At 40.4% G+C, this 20,930-nt stretch overlaps 1 protein-coding gene across 1 annotated transcript in view; it reads right to left on the reverse strand.

Annotated features, from left to right (window-relative positions):
- LOC135704716 (GTP-binding protein Di-Ras1) overlaps positions 1-20,930 on the reverse strand; it is a 457,174-nt gene that overhangs the window by 5,482 nt on the left and 430,762 nt on the right. The window contains exon 5 of the mRNA XM_065226199.1: positions 7,849-8,046. Coding sequence (XP_065082271.1) covers positions 7,849-8,046 — 198 coding nt within the window. The remainder of the gene's footprint in view (positions 1-7,848; positions 8,047-20,930) is intronic.

The raw sequence follows: 20,930 nt of genomic DNA on the forward strand, positions 1-20,930 counted from the left end.
TTCCCCGGCTTCGATCAGAGTACAACCGTGTCCGCAAAAATTGCCAACATTGCAAGGTACGTCGAGTAAATCCGCAGCCCCCTGCCATGGGAAACCTTCCTCCCGCACGCCTAGCGGTGTTTCAGCGACCGTTCTCGTACACCGGAATAGACTATTTCGGCCCGATGTTGGTAGTAGTCGGAAGACGAGTTGAGAAACGGTGGGGTGTTCTGCTGACGACGCTGCTTGACGACAAGGGGCGTTCACATCGAGCTCGCACACTCTCTCACTCTCTCTACGAAACTTTATCGCGAGAAGAGGATCCCCGCTCGAGATCATTAGCGACCGAGGCACAAATTTCGTTGGAGCTTCGCGGGAGCTACGTGAAGCTTCGAAGAATGTCGACGAGGAGAAACTAATGACCACCTTCGTCGGGCCGAAAACCAAGTGGACGTTTAATCCACCGGCTGCTCCGCATTTCGGCGGCTGTTGGGAGCGATTAGTGCAGGCAGTCAAGAAGATCCTGTATGAGTTCAACCCTCCGCGGTTACCGACCGACGAGATCCTGCGATCAATGCTCATGGAGATCGAGATGATTATAAATTCAAGACCGCTCACTGACATACCGCTAGACACTGACACTGAGCCCCCCTTAACACCTAACCATTTCTTGTTAGGGTGTACGCTGACGAGTTCTGGAAGAAGTGGGTGAATGAGTATCTGCCGACCCTTACTCGCAAGACGAAGTGGTTCCAACCCGTGAAACCTATCCAGGAAGGCGATATAGCCTTGATCGTAGACAATACCCTTCCGAGGAACTGTTGGCTACGAGGACGTGTCGTGAAGGTAGTCCAAGCCAAGGACGGACAGGTACGACGGGTAACCGTACAAACGGCGCACGGATTGCTGGAAAGACCAGCGATCAAGGTTGCTGTCTTAGACATCGGTGGCAACGATGGTAAGCCACTCCAACAACAGCGGCGTACCGGGGGGGAGTGTCACAACCCTGCAGGATGTGGCACACCTCTCGAACTTCATCAACCTTGACTTCGAACAACGCCTAGCTCCGACCCTGGTTCTCGAACTGTCAACCGCTGCGACGGTGACGTGTCATTGTCGTCGTAAGTAAATAAGACTTGTGATCTTAAAGTGAACGTGGATAGCTTAATATTATTGTGGTCAGTGCCCAGTTTAACTATTATACCGATTAGCCTACCAAACATACACAAATTCCCCACAGTAATTACACGTATTACACGAATAGTACGGATGATTTGCGCAAGTACGGACAAATTCGTTGCAAGCTAAGACTAAACGAATTTTATAACATCCTGCGAAATAAACGGTGTTACAGATTCGGAAATTTGCCTGTTTGTCTGGTTGCTTGCGCAACAAAACCTATGTCAAGATAGGTTTCAGGCAGGTTCCTGGACAACATTTTTATCTGGCCACAGCACGGGGTGATGTCCCCAGCAAATTCAAGTTTGGTTTCGCCGATAAGTTTGCCCGGAAACTGATGATCTGGTAAGGAATTTCCAGGCTGCGGACTCAAAACCAAGCTTTTCATCACCATCAAAATGGTGTGCAGGATCAATTTTCTTTCGCGTCTTCCATCTAGTACAACTTTTTTTACGAGACTGCACGTATCGAGACGAAACTTTCACCACTGAAACACGTATACTTTCAAAATAAACCGCTGTCAAAACATTCCAAATCCGACCACTAGAGGCGCTGATATTTTATAAATAAAGTTTCGGGATTCTAAGTGGACCAGACTTTCAATTCATTTATTCGAATTTCCATAGTGTATGCGATATACACTAATCTCAATCAGGGCGTCACAATATCAGCTTCAATCAACATAATCGATGCGACGAAGAGACTGATGGCTTTCTCAAGGGTTACGTCACTCCGCACAGTGTGCCAAAAACATAGTTGGGCACACTCATTGGCACTGTATGACACCCATGGTTAAAATTTTTCATGATCTTTGAACTGGCAACACTGTACTATCTCTGCGCCTGCGCCACGTATGTGTCAAATAATTCTTATAAACACATTTCAATCTATGGATTCGGGGAAACGGCCAAGTCCCACCATAGATTCTAAAATACCGAGTAAAGATTCCCCAGCAGCGCACATTCAAATGCCTATCCGAAGCAATAATTCATTCTGCAAAAGGCAGACCAAAACCAACTCGGGGGCAACTTGACAGCTCCAGTATATTGCCAGTGTACCCAGACAATTTGGTGCTGGTGGTTCTGTAAAGCTCACATCTTATCTGAAAAGAGCGAATGCGAAAATGATGTACAGTAAACAAAATTAAAGTTTAAAATTAATTCTTCATCAGCTAAATTTCTGATTTATTATTCAATTTGACTGAATTTTATATAACTTGCTGCAACGGATCTGTGAGCTCAATTTTAACTGATATTCTAGAAAATTTTGATTAACAATCACTTCACTTATATGATCACTACATTTTTCAGAGTTCTTCATGGTATTTGTGTTGTCATTGTCAGTATGCCCATAGCTGTGTAGCTAAATAATAGAATAAACAAATTTATGGGCTCAACTGTTTCTTGAGGCTTCAAGTTTGGTGAGGAATAACGTTAATGATACGGATGGGTGTAACAAAAGATTATCACTTCAATTTATTCGGTACCCTGTATTGTATTTCAGTTGGAACAATTATTAACCGGTTTGGCTAGTTTTAATTGGCTTTTATTTTACCATGGCTGCGAGATTGTGATTTTCACTCCACCGGGCACATGATTGTTCTGAAGGCACTGATAGCGACGGTCGCTGAAGACGCCGGCAATGAAAACTGGGTGCTGGTGAGAGGGCAGCTTTTAATGAACGCAAGCGAGAATAGTTTTTGGCCACCTTAAACCATTTATCCCCGTTGCCCCGGTTCACTGTCAGGTATCGTTGAGAAGAGTTCCAGCGATTTCAACAGCAGCAGCTTGCCCTGTGACTGTATATTTAAAATGCAATCAGATGCGTTTCGATATTCCTTTTGCCAAGGTCAAACAGCAGTCGCAGGGACTCGATCCTCCGGCCGGGCCAGTTTGTCCGGTATCAGTTTTTCCTGCTGGGGTGCCTCTGGATCATCGTCTTGGATCTCGCCTTGGATCGAATTCCTCTGCTGTGTTGTTTCTTCGCCTTCGCCAAAACATTTGAACTGTCAAATGGCATTAAATAAGTGTGTAGAGTGACCCCCCTTGGTCTTTCTTTTTCTGTTGAAGGCGAACAGCTTCGCAGCATTTTAGATCCTCAGTCCGAGTGTAACGTTCTCCGTGTTACGCTAAACTGACGACTTAAGCGCTACCTTTCAAAGAAGAACCGTCAACTCGTTCTTAATTACCCGGCAAGAAACTTCCCTTCTCAGGGCAGGTCACTCAGATGTTGACACAAACGAACTTACTTATTTTGACCCAAACGTCTAAAGCCAACCAATCAGATTAGGATACTCAAATTTAAAAACACCAATTCAAACCGCGAAAATGAAATAATTCTTTAAAATCAACCAAGGAGATATATGCAATAGTTATTTAAACCCAAACCAATCCAACAAATATAAACATATACAAATAACGTGACGCAAAAGATGTGTGGAGTAACTAATCTAAACTAGAAGTAATTTTTATTTTATTCAATTTAATTAAACGAAACCCGAATATACTTAACTTAAATTTATCGAGCTAGCGATTTATTAATTAAAATTCAAGGGAAATCGAAATTTATTGAATTAAGGCAAACCTAACAGTTTCCTACTGTGACGTCACGTTTCTAGTTCATGTATGTTAGCATATCCAATCAAGATCAAATAAAACTAATGTGAGCAGTTTTCGGACAGATCTGACCTGGTTCCTTCAGCGTCCGGTCCCTCGTCGGATGTCCCGCGACGTTCTAGTACGCGAACTCAAACACGATCAGTTGGTCACCAAAAGCTTACGCACCAAGATGACTCGCGCGTGGGCAAGTAAGGGGTATAGCAGGCGTCCCCAAGCGTAGTGGAGTGATGAGCTGTAGTAGCGGTACGCAGTTTACGCCGCACGACTTGGCGAAACGAGTCGTTCCAACAACAGTGGTAGTGCGTCGTAGCCGAACGGTTGTGCTACGAGAAAATGCGCAGTAGCAGTAACGGGTGGGCGTAATGGCCGACTAACAGCCAGCATAAGACGGTGGATGTCCTAGCTGCTTGAAACAGCCCGCTCCAGTTTCGACGATATTTGCCAATTCTAGCTCTAGCCAATACAAGCCGATACAAGCTGATACAAGCCGCCCGCGTTGACTGGGCAAGGAGGGCCTGTTAACGCGGAAATCTCACATAATTTGCTCACCAATTTACTACTAACTAAAGGGTGATACGGTCAAAATTTGGTCAAGGGAAAACGCGTGTAAATCGGTGAAATCGTTTATTTAAAAAATCAAATTAAATTTCTTTTTCAAGTTCAATTAGTATAAAATTCAGGAAAAATATTCAGTTAGGCTTCCGCTTTTCAAAATCCGAATTGCCGGGCCTTACGCTTGACCCCTGCCATCAGATTTTGTACAGCCACCTTGTCCACCTTCTTCGCCGCAGAAAGCCAGTTTGCCTTGAACTGCTGCTCGCCCTTAGCAGTTTTTTTGGTCTTCTTTAGGTTCCGCTTGACAATAGCCCAGTATTTCTCAATTGGGCGGAGCTCTGGCGTGTTGGGAGGGTTCTTGTCCTTGGGAACCACCTGCACGTTGTTGGCGGCGTACCACTTTTTACCGTAATGGCAAGATGCCAAATCCGGCCAAAACAGTACGGAACAACCGTGTTTCTTCAGGAAAGGCAGCAGACGTTTATTCAAACACTCTTTCACGTAAATTTCTTGGTTGACAGTCCCGGAAGCTATGAAAATGCTGCTTTTCAAGCCACAGGTACAGATGGCTTGCCAAACCAGATATTTCTTTGCGAACTTTGACAGTTTCATGTGCTTGAAAACATCTGCTACCTTTCCCCTTCCTTTTGCCGTATAAAACTCCTGTCCCGGAAGCTGCTTGTAGTCGGCTTTGACGTAGGTTTCGTCGTCCATTACCACGCAGTCAAACTTCGTCAGCATCGTCGTGTACAGCCTCCGGGATCGCGCTTTGGCCGTCGTATTTTGTTTATCATCGCGATTTGGAGTCACTACCTTCTTGTAAGTCGATAGTCCGGCTCGTTTTTTGGCTCGATGCACGATTGTAGACGATACACCCAGCTTATTTGCGGCATCTCGGAGAGAGAGGTTAGGGTTTCGCTTGAAACTACCGGCAACTCTCTTTGTCGTCTCAGCGGCTTCCGGTTTTCGATTTCCCCCCGATCCAGACTTCCTGGCTGTCGACAAACGTTCCCCAAACACTTTAATTACATTTGTAACGGTTGATTTGGCAACTTTTAGCGATTTTGCCAACTTTGCGTGCGAGTAGCTCGGATTTTCGCGATGCGCGAGCAAAATTTTGATACGCTGCTCTTCTTGCTTGGACGGCATTTTGACAACTGAAGAGTGAATTCCAAAATCAAAATAGGAGCAACATTCTACACACACACACCTTCAAAATGAGGGGTGTTCAGGTTTTTTAAATGCAAAATTGAAAGAAATACGTCAAGTTGATATTGACCAAATTTTGACCGTATCACCCTTTAATTAGGCTTACCTGAATTTCAAATTTCACCAACTTCACAATATATATTCAATATCAATTTCTATTTTGATCAAAATATGATCCGGCACTCGACAAATTCAAAACTGTTAAAAATTACTTAAATGGATTTAAATCATCAAAATTCACAAACCGCCCGAATTTACTTCGAGTTTAGATGTTGCGCAGTAAATTTCAATCTATTGTCTTCAGCTAAGTTATCAACTTCTGATAATTTCAAAACACTCCACTCAAATGATTCGATAGACGCGGAGTAGCTTGGGTTGTGCCTAAAAACTACTGCGTAATTTCTCCCTATTGGCAGATTCGAGAGAATAAACGAAGTTGTACATGGTGTTAAGCACAATAGTCAAATCTATTGAATTCTCTACGACGCAATGGTTTTAAATTTTAAAAATGGTATCTTAACTGCCGTGTCAAAAACTAGGTGGCGTCTACAAAAGGTGGGTGTCTAAGATAGCATACAGACTGACAGCATGCTCTGAAAATTCATGGACATCCAAAGCTTTCATGAAGCTTATCTTTACTTGTATAGGTAGTACGAACGAACGGATAAACATTAATAGAAAAATAACAGGGTTCAAAACAACGTTACACGAGTCTACAAATAAATTTGCAATTGGTCCTTCTTTCAAGATTTAGTGAAGCGGTCGAGTGAAAAGGCGCTTGACTTTGATAGTTTCGTCTATCATGAAACACATCAACATAGGTTTAATGACGTATATGACGGAAAATGAAAATGTATATTACACGTAACATGTTGAATTTATATTAATCTAAATTAAAAGTAACGAAAACGCGACACAACGCATATTGAACAAATTGAAAGAGCGGTGATAGAGTGTCGGTGGAAGCGATTGAAAGCCATAATGAGGTTTCGTTTCAGCTCGATAATCGACGTTACATTCATTGAAAGTGATGAGCAAAGGAACGACGAGAAAATCCACAGCCTGCCTTTCGTTCTAACGTGATGCGTTGAACACATTGTATGAAAGAACCAAAAATTCGAGTTCATTCTAGAGCTTTAAAAATGTAGAGTTCTGATTACAATTAAATATATTGTTATTTGTATCGAAAATTATAGAAGCATCAGTAATCGCTTTTCATCAGTAATTGCTTTTCTCATACTTTTTCCTTACCGGGTGGTTTATTGATCATCTCCGGCATCTGGATTTCTTCTCATTTTTCTTTACTCAACACAACCGTTCGCAGAGGAAATACCATTTTTTCATTTCTGACTGTTCATCGCTGCGCGAGTTTTCACTCCATTTTTGACGCAACGGAATGGCTTTGTGAATGGCACTTCTATGAGCTGTAGCAGCCGCCAGCAAATGTAGCCAACCGTGTTACAATCCATAATCCATCAATAAAACTGATGGATAGAGAATTTGCATATACCGTGCAACCCCGCTAATCTGAACGACGCTTCATTCATATTAACGGGGTTCTTTTTTTAATTTGAACTTCTAGCAATTCTATGAGAATCGTGCTTGCCGTTTTATTTTTACTCAGCGATCTGTTTCACAATGTTCTATTTCGCTTTACTCCGTTCCATGAGCTAATTGTCGTTTCAACCATTTTTAGTTTGCACGACGTGCAAATTAGCGGGGTTCAAATTGAAAAGCGTTTAGAGTAAAAAACGGTCAAATTTCCGGGGGTTCACGGTAATCCAAAATATAGCATACGATAGCCTTGCAGAATTTGTTTCACAGTAGTCGTAATTTCGTCTGCTGTCTTCACTAATTTTCGAGCAAATGTGTCGAAACTCGACAAGCTTGTCGGTCATAATCTAGAGATTTCCAACTAAATCCAATCGATAATGCATTTCGATAGCTACACTGAGCTAGGATTTTTATTACCCCCTATATCCCGACGATCATCATCGAGATTAATTCTATCCATTTCACAATGATTTTCAATTTTTCATCCCCGAGTCGGTCGCTTTTGCCACCATCACCAGTGCAGTTGGTTGGTAATCGGTGAAAGGATTTCAAGTGCTTTTCTCGAGTGTGCTTCAATCCGTTCGTTCATTCCTCCTATCCGGTGACTTATTCGCGGTTGAAGATTGATGACGGCCACAAAGTAGTTTTTGCCGACTTGAAAGCTTTTGGCGATAAATTTGTCACAACCCCCCGCCCTCTACCCGCACCTGCCAACCCACGGAATAATATGTTTGTTTGCTGCGGCGGGGCTTACCTGCCGAATGTCGTCATCCTCGTCGGCGAGGTCGGTTTTGTTGCCAACCACCACAATCGGAACGGCAGTCGTTGATTTGATCTCGTGAATCTGCTCCCGAATTGCTTTGACCTCCTCGAAGGTGACACTGTCGGTGATGTCGTACACTAGGATGAAGGCGTCCGCCGATGAGATCGATAGGGCCCGCATCGCCGGGAACTGGAAAAGAGAAAGGGTTGAAATTAGTGAATTAATGCATGGCATATCATATAGCATCATTTGCTATGCTGCAACGACCCCATACCCTTTTAAGCTGGACGTTGTTTTTTCCCTGACCGTTCATAGAGAGGAAAACATCCACTCGGCCGGCGTCAAGCAAAGCGGAAAGGTAAATATTTGACTACACCGCTACATATTGCTACCACGAGAGCGAAACATAACAACTAGGTATACAAGCGACTGAGCATGACGATCGTTCGCTCAAGTTGTATTATCAGGTGCTGATGCTCGCTTGAATGTTGTTGCTGCCGTGCCACCAATAATGATTGTGTTCCTACCACCATGCTGACTTAATCCGAAATGCTATGCAACAATTTCGACGCAACAGCAGGATCAGCGAATCCGGACGACCACCACACGTTTGTTGAGCAAGGTTATGATAACAATGCATATGAGATTTGGTTGCTGCAGCTGGGTCACTGCCGATGCGACAGGCAAGCGAACATCAACAACGTATTCGAGCGGTATGAGTTGGGAATTAGCTGAATATTAAGGATAATTCCTGGAATGCTGTGGTCTGCATGTTCCTCTGCCGACTCAATATCCGACTGATACGTTCGGAGGGAAATATGAATCCGCCGGAAAGCTCCAGTGAAGTACCATCCATCATTAACAGTTCAGAGCTGTATAGTCGCAGTGGAATTAGATGGATTATTTTGGATGGGTACGACAAGAAAACGGTAAGACAACTTTCAATCAACTGGAACTTGTCGTTGGCGATGGGAAAATACAGAAGTTCGAATGTAGGAATTTCCTGTTAGTAGCTCTGGCTGGATTTGCTATCGGTGCCATAAACATACTTTTGTGAGTTGGTGTCGATGAATTTTGCATCTGTCGGTGTTTGATTTTCTAATTTCGCTCACAGCACATCGGAATGGGAAGCATTTCTATTTTGCAATGTACGTGATATGTAGCATGTGGAATGATTGTCAATAATGATCTAGTATTTGAAATTAATCTAGGTTGCATTGGAAGGTTAGTTGATGTTTGAGAAAATGTTTCTATCATAAAGGTCCGTTTAGACCATCTGATTGCTTGGTCTGATTTTGACCGCCGCCATAATGAAAAATCTGCTCGATTTTACTTTTGACACACTTTGTCGAACCCCTCTGTTTGCTGGTGTTCACACTGCTTGCACATGTCGAAAGCATTGTCAATTTAGCTTCAAAACAAAATAGTATCCGGAATCAAAAGTAGATGCTTCGATAATGAATAACCGGACAATTTCGGAGAACTTTGAGATTTGGGCGTAATTAACCACTTCATTCGAGCAGTTACAATGACGTTTACTACCACTCGAACTTTAAAATTAAACATTATTTTGATATTTTTTCTTCTAGAACCACGAGAAAAGTAGCCATCATTTTGTGCGTTTCATAAAAAAAAAATATAAATAAGTTGGTTCAGTTTTGTGGAATCGCTGGTAGAAAGTCACGCAAAAACTGCTTGACAAAGTGGTCAATTGCTTTTGTAAACAAACACGTCAATCGCTGATTGCTCGCGAATAAAAGCTCAATCTCGCAAACAAACTAAACCAAATGATAGTGGAGTAATTCTTCTATCTGTTTGTGTTGTTAGTTTTCGAAATTGAGTGTTTGTTTACAAAAACAATTACGCCCTAATCTCAAAGTTCTCCAGAATTACCCTAGCTTTGGCAGGCGTATTTGCTTTTATTATTTTAAATAAAATGAGAAGGAGAAGGTGAACTTTGTGGAGTAGGAAATGGATGCTCAGGAGGACCACCGGCAGGGATCTGGCTCATCTTGCCCTTCAAGAACTGTGATATTAATACGAAAAAGGATTTCAAGTCTTTGCCAGGATGTCGATACCAACTTTCGACAAGCAAGTGGGAAAAGTTCTCTATAGATCTACATGATTCCTTGAGTTTTGAAAATTTCTGTTAAGATCTCAATTCTGCATATTTCTCTGAAGGCCTTCGGACGTCCCTGAAGTTTTATTTCTGTTCTCTGGTAAAATATCTTTGAAGATCAACAAACTTTCCTGAAGATCTGCAAATTTCTCGTTAGTTCTTCAGATTTCTTAGAAGTCCTGTGTATACAAATTTCTCTAAAAATTTACAAAGTTCCTGAACCCATGCAGATTTAAGATCCTTAAATATCAACAATTATCTCTGACGTTCACTAAACGTATAATAATCTACGAACTTCTCGAAAGTTATATCATTTTTTTCTGTAGATTATCAAATATCTGCAAATATCTCTGAACATCTACGCAATTCCCTTAAGTATAAAAAATTGTCTAGAATTTTTTGAGCTTCCTGGAAATTTTAGGAAGTTCTCTGAAGACCTACTAATTTTTCTGATCAGTGAACTTCCCAGAAGTTCTTTAAATTTCACTTAAAACCCAAAAACCTCAATAAAATTCTGCAGATTTTCCAGTAGATAAAGTTCTGTACATTTCTTTGTGGATTCTTGGACTTCCATAAAGTTCTACAGATTTATCTGAAATTCTTTAAAATTTACTAAAGCTCTACAAATTATCTGGAAATATTTGAATTTCTCTGAAGTTGTGGGAATACTTTTAAAGATCGGCGAGCTTTCCAGAAGTTCTTTGAGTTTTGCTGAAGTTTTGCAATTTTTTTTTCTAAAAATGTAAGAACTTCCTGAAGCTCTACAGACTTCTTTTAAGGTTTATGGATTTTTCTGAAATTCTTCAGATCTATCTATTTCCAACTTCCATGGAGTTCTGCAAAATATTGGACTTTCGTACTTCGCTGAGATTTGGTTTTGGAATTGAAGTACTTTTCTGAAACACTGAATCACTGAGTGTCTCAGAAGATCTACAAAATTCCTTGCAGTGCTACAGATTTTTCTAAATTTATACTCTCCTGAAGTTCTGAAAATACCCTTAAAGTTCTGTAAAGTTGTCTGAAGCTCCGTAGTTTTATTCTCAAGATCTACGAATTACCTTGAGGCTCAATACGTTTCTCAGTAGATCTCCACATTTCTCTGAAGCTTTAACAAATTCTTAATAGGCTCGCAGACCTGCTGTCTGGCATGCTTATTATTATATAATACATACTTTGTATTTTATGTCGAAAAATTGTGTTCACAAGGGTAAGTTGACTTGCCTGGATTGGTGGCGCACAGTGTAGCTGAGGGACCAGATTCTCGAACTGCGATTCGGACACACTATCGGCGATTGGCGTGGTCGACTCCGGAAAAATACGTTGAGTTCACAAACGTTACGGTAAAACCGCGAGGTCCTGGCTGTCCAATGATACGTGGCAACTTCCTCTACAACTTCTTCAAACTTCCAACTTAGCTCACTTTAGCACTTTAGCTTTAGTTTTCACCTTCAAACTATTAATTTTTAGCTTTGACTTTCGTTATGTGACCGTAGTCACCAGGCTTATCACTGTGCCTCTTGGTGGACGATGACCCCGAACCGTGACCGTTTAACCGTCGTACGTGAAACGAATTCTCCACGCAATGGCCCCGATTACGCCACCCCTATGGACGTCCATTCATGACTTCACACAGCGTGCTCTGGTGGTGGCTAGTGGCTGCGTTCGTGGGGATTCTGGGACGTTTTACCTTTTACGAACATTTAAACTTTTTCTTGGAATTTAATAACTAAATATACGAAAACTATACGCGATTAATCTCACCAATCTTGGACGCAACACTTACACTTGTTACATTACCTAGTTGACCGACAATTTTCAAACTTATTTCATTCAACTTCAATACCATAACCGTACGTTCGCGCTCCACTCATTAGGTTCTGTACAACATCTGGCAGCAGCTTCTTCTGTACGGAAACTCACTTTTTCTTCATGTCTTCCTCAGATTTGACCACCTTGGGATGCTTCCGTACTGCCTGCTTCATAATAGCCCGGTATTTTTCGATGGGCCTTAGTTCCGGTGCGTTGAGGGGGTTCATGTCCTTGGGTACGAAAGTGACCCCGTTGGCTTCGTACCACTCCAGGACAACATTTGAATGGTGGCACGAAGCTAGATCCGTTCAGAAGACCGTAGGGCCCTCGTGTTGCTTCAACAGAGGAAGCAGACGCTTCTGTATACACTCCTTGAGGTAGACAGTCCCGGTAGTCACGAACGGTGCACTCCGTTTGCCACATGAGCAGATCGCTTGCCAAATCATGTATTTCTTGGCAAACTTTGAAAGTTTCTGCTTCTGCTTCTGCTTCTGCTGGGCGGTGAAGAACAGCAGCCCCGGAAGCTGTCGGAAGACCGCCTTGACGTAAGTCTCAATGAGGCTTCATCAGCATCTGGGTGTACAGTTTCCGAGCCCGTGACTTTCCCACCGTATTTTGCCGTTCGTCACGATTTGGAGCCTTCTGCACTTTGTACTCGTCGTGACCGGACCGAGGTTTCCAGCCTCGGCCACGGCTATACGAACTAGCGATGCAGCCCCCACGGGTGCGGCTGCTTCTATTGCTGCTGCTGCTGCTGCTGCTGCTGTTTCTGCTGCTGCTGTTTCTGTTGCTGCTGTTTCTGATGCTGGTGGTGGTCCTTCACTTCCAAAATTCGTTACAAGAAAAACTTCAACGAACTTAGGTACTTCATATTTATACTTGCTAACGTATCAAAATTCTCTAAGCATACATACGGACTATCACGCTTCACGCTCACTAGATTCTACTCATTATTTATTCAACACTAACTCTATCTACTACATTCTTCCCTTGTTCTACTCTCCTTAATTGAGTAAGGGAGGCATTATATCTACCCATTTGGGGAAATTTCATCTACCCTCTCGGGGGACTTTCATCTACCCTCTCAGAGATATTTCATCCATCAGGTCATAATTGTTTTAAAACTTGCCACACTGACATTTATTTTAAATTTATCATTATCTGTCATCATTATTCATCAAAATTACTATCTATTACAATATGATCATTGTCACCAATTTCAACCGCATACCGTTCTATTCAAGTTTGCGATGAGCTAAAGTAACCATCCATTAGGTCATGGTAAATTTATTTTTTTGCATCCAACATGTTGTATCAATTCTTATTTACCATCAATCAGGTCATGGTTATACTTATTAACCATCCACTATACTATCTATCTTGCCTTGAATTTTCTCGCTTCTTAAAATAATACATATTTTGCCTCGGAGAACTTTTACTCCGAAAATTTTCAAGAATCCTTATTATTATTATTTTTAGCATAGTTTACCATCCTTCATGTCATGATAAATTTCTTCTGTTCACATTTCCATCTTTCATGTCGTATCAATTCTTATTTACCATCCATCAGCTCATGGCAATTCATATTTATCATCCATCAGGTCATGGTAATACTTATTTACCATTCATCAGGTCATGGTAATTCTTATTTACCATCCATCAGGTCATGGTAATTTTTATTAACCATTCATCAGGTCATGGTATTTCTTATTTACCATCCATCAGGTCATGGTAGTTCTTATTTACCATCCATCAGGTCATGGTAATTCTTATTTACCATTCATCAGGTCATGGTAATTCTTATTTACCATCCATCAGGTCATGGTAATTCTTATTTATCATTCATCAGGTCATGGTAATTCTTATTTACCATCCATCAGGTCATGGTAATTCTTATTTACCATTCATCAGGTCATGGTATTTCTTGTTTACCATCCATCAGGTCATGGTAATTCTTATTTACCATTCATCAGGTCATGGCAATTATTAATTACCATTCATCAGGTCACGGTAATTCTTATTTACCATCCATCAGGTCAACGAAATTCTTATTTATCATCCATCAGTTCATGGTAATTTTTATTTACCATTCATCAGGTCATGGCAATTATTAATTACCATCCATCAGGTCATGGTAATTATGCTGCGAAAATTTCCTCAATTTTTTTTTATTATTTCACTATACTCACTTTTACACTAAATGCTGCTACCGACTGCGCCATTGCCGTGACCAGACCGAGGTTTCCAGCCTCGGCCACGGCTACACGAACTAGCGATGCAGCTCCCACGGGTGCGGCTGCTTCTATTGCTGCTGTTTCTGCTGCTGGTGGTGGTCCTTCACCTCCAAAATTCGTTACAAGAATGACTTCAACGAGCTTAGGTACTTCATATTTATACCTGCTAAAGTGATACGGTCAAAATTTGGTCAAGGGAAAACGCGTGTAAATCGGTGAAATCGTTTATTTAAAAAATCAAATTAAATTTCTTTTTCAAGTTCAATTAGTATAAAATTCAGGAAAAATATTCAGTTAGGCTTCTGCTTTTCCAAATCCGAATTGCCGGGCCTTACGCTTGACCCCTGCCATCAGATTTTGTACAGCCACCTTGTCCACCTTCTTCGCCGCAGAAAGCCAGTTTGCCTTGAACTGCTGCTCGCCCTTAGCAGTTTTTTTGGTCTTCTTTAGGTTCCGCTTGACAATAGCCCAGTATTTCTCAATTGGGCGGAGCTCTGGCGTGTTGGGAGGGTTCTTGTCCTTGGGAACCACCTGCACGTTGTTGGCGGCGTACCACTCCATGGCCTTTTTACCGTAATGGCAAGATGCCAAATCCGGCCAAAACAGTACGGAACAACCGTGTTTCTTCAGGAAAGGCAGCAGACGTTTATTCAAACACTCTTTCACGTAAATTTCTTGGTTGACAGTCCCGGAAGCTATGAAAATGCTGCTTTTCAAGCCACAGGTACAGATGGCTTGCCAAACCAGATATTTCTTTGCGAACTTTGACAGTTTCATGTGCTTGAAAACATCTGCTACCTTTCCCCTTCCTTTTGCCGTATAAAACTCCTGTCCCGGAAGCTGCTTGTAGTCGGCTTTGACGTAGGTTTCGTCGTCCATTACCACGCAGTCAAACTTCGTCAGCATCGTCGTGTACAGCCTCCGGGATCGCGCTTTGGCCGTCGTATTTTGTTTATCATCGCGATTTGGAGTCACTACCTTCTTGTAAGTCGATAGTCCGGCTCGTTTTTTGGCTCGATGCACGGTTGTAGACGATACACCCAGCTTATTTGCGGCATTTAGGAGAGAGAGGTTAGGGTTTCGCTTGAAACTACCGGCAACTCTCTTTGTCGTCTCAGCAACTTCCGGTTTTCGATTTCCCCCCGATCCAGACTTCCTGGCTGTCGACAAACGTTCCCCAAACACTTTAATTACATTTGTAACGGTTGATTTGGCAACTTTTAGCGATTTTGCCAACTTTGCGTGCGAGTAGCTCGGATTTTCACGATGCGCGAGCAAAATTTTGATACGCTGCTCTTCTTGCTTGGACGGCATTTTGACAACTGAAGAGTGAATTCCAAAATAAAAATAGGAGCAACATTCTACACACACACACACACCTTCAAAATGAGGGGTGTTCAGGTTTTTTAAATGCAAAATTGAAAGAAATACGTCAAGTTGATATTGACCAAATTTTGACCGTATCACCCTTTACATACGGACTATCACGCTTCACGCTCACTCGATTCAACTCATTATTGTTTCAACACTAACTCTATCTACTACAGTACGCATGCAGTCCCTCCCGGTCCTTGGCTCTCTGAACGAAATACTTGGACAGATTCAATTTTTTGGCCACATCCCTGACCGAAGCATTGGGATTCCGTTTAAACGCTTGCACGGCACGCTTGTGATCCACTAATAGAACATCCATTCAGACCACATTTCTCCTTCCGTTCGATGCTCAGAGTTTCGTAGTAACGTTTAATCACACTGACTCACCGTTGACTGCACGATTCCGAGTTGTTTTCCGATGTCCCGATGAGAGAGTTGAGGATTTTCCAGGTGCTTGCGCAAAATCAATTCGCAACGTTGCTTTTCGGGTGACGCCATTTTTTCCAACTTTCGAAAAACTGACAGCGATAAAAATACAGTGTAAACAATACACTCTAAACAACTTCTACCCAATTTTTCAAGAGAAAATACCCAATGGGTAATTTTCTACAGCGTTTTTTCCGAGATGCAATTTGATATGGGACACCCTTTAGGGTAGATGCATATATTATGTCACGCTCTAGGGGGGAGGGGGGGATGGCTAAGATTTTGTGACAAGCAATGCATTATGTATAGGAAAAACGTCACGATAGGGGGGGAGGAAATTTCTCCTCGATTTAGCGTGACATAATTAATGCTTGGGTCCTTATGTCGCTAATATTAATGTTGATGTCAGTTAAAGTCATGTGAAGTTAACGATTTACATAGTTGGAGATGCTTGACGTCAAATATCAGACTTAAAATGGACATTCTATACAATAGATGAGGAGATGAGAGTATTGATAGTTCAGTTTACCTATCGTACATTATTTATGCAATCGCCCCACCAGCGCACAGTGGTTTGAATGCTCAATATCACGAACTTTTTTATTTGCGCCTTCAATGTCGGTTTTTTCACTATGGTGTCTTTAAAAGAGTTTTTGCATAAAATAAAGCGCAAAGACTAGTGATAGATTTTAGTTCGGAACTCCACCACAGGCGGCGCTGCAAAATCTAACTTTTTACATTTACAAGATAGGTATGTGTTGTCTTCAGCAAAGTTGTAGATAATTTTACTACAAAAATCTTTGCTGAACACCTAAATCATCTATATTCCTTAGTTTTTGAGATACGTAGCGTTTAATAAGACTGTTCAACGAAATTTAATTTTTTTCACTTTTTATAACATATTTAAAAAACTATAGGTTTTAGAAGACTATAATGTTCAACAAATATATGTATTTTATCACAATACAAAACTTTGTTAAAGACGTCCAAAAGGTATCGATTACACAGACTGAGTTATTCACAACTTTAGTATTTTTTTTAACATATTTTGTGCCCTCACAGACAAAAATCCGGCAAAATCCGGCAGGTGAATCTTGAATAGGATGAAAGCTTGTTCAAAAGTGATCTCAAATTCCATTGAAACATTTGTCCCTTTTAGTATCCTCGTTGATTGTTTTGTATTTTTAAAAAGTCGTTCCGTAGTTCAGTGTCAGCGCGCATTTGTCAAATACTGAATCAAAGTAGGCTCAGTGATAGTATAACAAAGTTTTATCACACATTGATCGGTTTTGCAGCATTAAACGCATATTCCTTAGAAAATGTGAAGGTTATTTTTTCAACATTTCCGTAGCAGATCCCAAAAGTGAGAAATAAATGAGTTATCTATGGAAGTTATTTGTTTGTGACAATTTCAAAAATAGTTTAAATTATAAGTTATCATTTAAAATTTCAGTTGAAATCGACAGGCGAAAGCTTTTTAAACTGTGGAAAGGATTTAAGGGAAACGACATTGATAATCAGACGTTGTGTCGAGAGAATTTTTTGACTGTTACGGCATTGAAGCATAATCAATGCCGTAACAGTCAAAAACTTCTCTGGACCCAAGTGGCAGCTGAAATCAACCATTTTGTGAAGGCGAAACTGTGGGAAACCCACAACCGGACTATGCTTGAAAGCAGTCGTGGTTATTTCGATAGCCCCTTCAAACTACCACAGAAAGCTGTTGATCGTTTCCCTTGTACTTATGGATCTTCCCGTCGTGGAAGAAAATCTTTGGAGGTTGTTAAGAGACGCAAGACGTCTGCAATGCGGTCTAACTACCCAACAGATGAACTTGCATTTGCAACCCAAATGAAATTACGTGAAGATGGTAAAAAAGATACAGCGTTCATTGTAAAACAGGCAACGCAAACAACTCCGACAAGAGTCGTGAAAATGGGTTCGGCTATGCAATCATCCAAAAATGGCTTTGTACCCTATTCGGAGACGGAAGCTCTTGCGTTAATATTGGATCTTAATTTATCGAAAGACCAATACGAAAAGCTTCGTAATGGAGCTCTGGATCGGAATGTGCCTTTGTATCCGTCCTACTACAAAGTGCTGCAAACTAAAAAGTGCTGTTATCCCAATACAGGGTTAGTAGTTTCGGAAACGTCTGCAGAAGTGAAACTAAAGGATCTCTTGGAGCACACGACAATGAGGATTGTTGATGCAAATGCGTCCACGCTGTAAAAGTTTAGTGATGACGAATCGGAGAAAATGATGATTAAGTGGGGATTTGATGGCACAACTGGATTAAGTGAACACAAGCAAGCACTTGACGATGATGACGGAACTAAATCCGATGCAAATATGTTTATTACATCCATTGTGCCGATCAAATTGGAATCAAATGGGAACATTTTCTGATCCTCTCATCAGCAACTTTAGAGCATCTCGAGACAAGCCGATTAATTACGTCTGTAGCGATGCGAAATACATGCTTGATGTGGAAGAGAAAGATGAAAATGTTTTTGATAACAATATTGTGTAACCTTTGTTAATATTTTTGATATATTTATATATATGTACATGCATACAATGATGTATAACGTAATACGTTAAATCATTTAATTATAATATAATAATAGCTAACTGAAAATTATATATTACCTTCAAGTAGACTACTGTGATTTATGATTATGGCAATTACTCTGATGTCCGTGGTCAAGACCTTTTTGAAATGCAAAATAATCAACGAGGATACTAAAAGGGACAAATGTTTCAATGGAATTTGAGATCACTTTTGAACAAGCTTTCATCCTATTCAAGATTCACCTGCCGGATTTTGCCGGATTTTTGTCTGTGAGGGCACAAAATATGTAAAAAAAATTACTAAAGTTGTGAATAACTCAGTCTGTGTAATCTATACCTTTTGGACGTCTTTAACAAAGTTTTGTATTGTGATAAAATACATATATTTGTTGAACATTATAGTCTTCTAAAACCTATAGTTTTTTAAATATGTTATAAAAAGTGAAAAAAATTAAATTTTGTTGAACAGTCATATTAAACGCTACGCATCTCAAAAACTAAGAAATATAGAGGTTTTGTGTGTTGAGCAAAGATTTTTGTAGTAAAATTATCTACAACTTTGCTGAAGACACCACATACCTATCTTGTAAATGTAAAAAGTTAGATTTTGCAGCGCCGCCTGTGGTGGAGTTCCGAACTAAAACCTATCACTAGTCTTTGCGCCTTATTTTATGCAAAAACTCTTTTAAAGACACCATAGTGAAAAAACCGACATTGAAGGCGCAAATAAAAAAGTTCGTGATATTGAGCATTCAAACCACTGTGCAATGGTCCCAAAGCCGTATTTAGGAAGACAACAATATTTGCGCCTTTTAGGTAAATGGTGTCTTAGAGAATGTGTCTTCATATTTATTTGGCCAATATTTTTATGTTAGTGAAATTAGGGTGGTCCATAAAATAGGCGAATTGACAAAACAAACTTTTTTATTATTTGAGATAGACCAATTCAGTGTTCTAAAAAGTTGTAGAACAATCAATTCGAAGAAACTTTGCTGGAGACACTAAATTTTCATCTCTATCGGTTTGGGCGCAAACAATGTTGTCTTCCTAAATACGGCTTTGGGACCATTGTGCAGTGTAATCTTCTGCTTTCCAATAGTACACAGATTAAAGGGTTGTTGAAGCTATTTTGAAAACAGAAAGTCATTATCCATTTTAGATCGATGCTATTCGTTTACCATAAATTTTGGTAGTTAGTAACGTTTATTTAGGAATTCTTAACTTTAATTATAGAATTCAGTTAATATCGTACCAATTGAGAGCATAATGTTTTGCCTATAAGTTAAAAAAAAAATGCAGCTCATTTAATTGATTGTAGGTTCTTCGAGAAACAACAATTTGAACAAGGTTGTAATGAAAACGTTGTCAATCAAGTTCAAAACAGTACCGATAAAAATTTAATATTTTGTCCACCAGAAATCAAAATTTCTGTATTTTTAATAAACAGGCAGAAGAGTTACAGATCTTTATTATTTTTTTTTAATGAAGGCACCACGGTGTTTACTTTTTTCCTTCCAATGCTGTACTATGCAGTACCCTCCGCGGTGAGTGGTATCGTGGACCCACCACTATGTCTATGTTGTTTTTGAACCAATTGCGCTCGTTATTTGTAAATAACAAGTTTTTGGTTGTCAGAATTACAGATTTCACTAAAAATATTGGGTATCTTAAAATTTTCAAGAGCTCGAATTCATCAGTGTAGATTGTCAGTACTGTTCTGACTCTGCTAATGCTGGGGTGGGACGTGCTGTCAAATCGCCTACTGATTATTCTTGTATGAAATTGGTTCCAAACGTAAACAAACCCTGTAGGTTTCTTATGGCTTGTTTACGTTTGGAACCAGTTATGCGAGGTAGGCCACAATTGTTCGTATTTGACAGCAACCTCTCTCCCTTGTGCTAATGCTGTTAAATAAATTGATGTTTTTTTTTTGTTTTCTGGCACTGTTTTCTGTGCAAATATTTTTTGCACAGGAGTCTAAAATGCACAATAATTACATACAATAAAATCAGCGAGAAACAGAGAAATAGTGGGTGGACGGTACTACCCACCACGCAAATATAGGTATTCGATTGAATTTAATATATATATACTACATTTCGAAGTTGATAAAGGGCTCTGCACTAATTACGTTAGAGAAAGGGAGGGGGGGGGCGGTGGGGTATGTTCTAGAGTTCTAAAATGTTAGAAAATATTATCTCCTGAGGCAAAAAAAAAATCTCCACACACATCTTCCTTTGGAAATGAAATGAATCCGTTGGCCCTGGTTTGGTGTTATGATGTAACTTATTTTGAATACTCCACTTGATCTCATTTTGGTTGACTTGACAGTTAACACAGCAAAAAGAACAGCAAACTTTTACACTGTTGATTCAAACCGAAAACTAATCTTGCTTTTATCGTAACATCGTAGAACAAATCTTCTAAGGTGAATTAATAAGGAAATGGTTTCAGCAATCCATAAAAAAGTACAATGCGAAAAAAAATTCCTCGAAAATGTTCACGGTGGAAAATCACAAAGGAAATCAGGAAATACT

The sequence above is a fragment of the Ochlerotatus camptorhynchus genome, unplaced genomic scaffold (assembly GCF_037179485.1).
Source record: "Ochlerotatus camptorhynchus isolate MF236.1 unplaced genomic scaffold, CSIRO-AGI_Acam_v1.1 ptg000246l, whole genome shotgun sequence".
NCBI lineage: Eukaryota > Metazoa > Arthropoda > Insecta > Diptera > Culicidae > Ochlerotatus > Ochlerotatus camptorhynchus.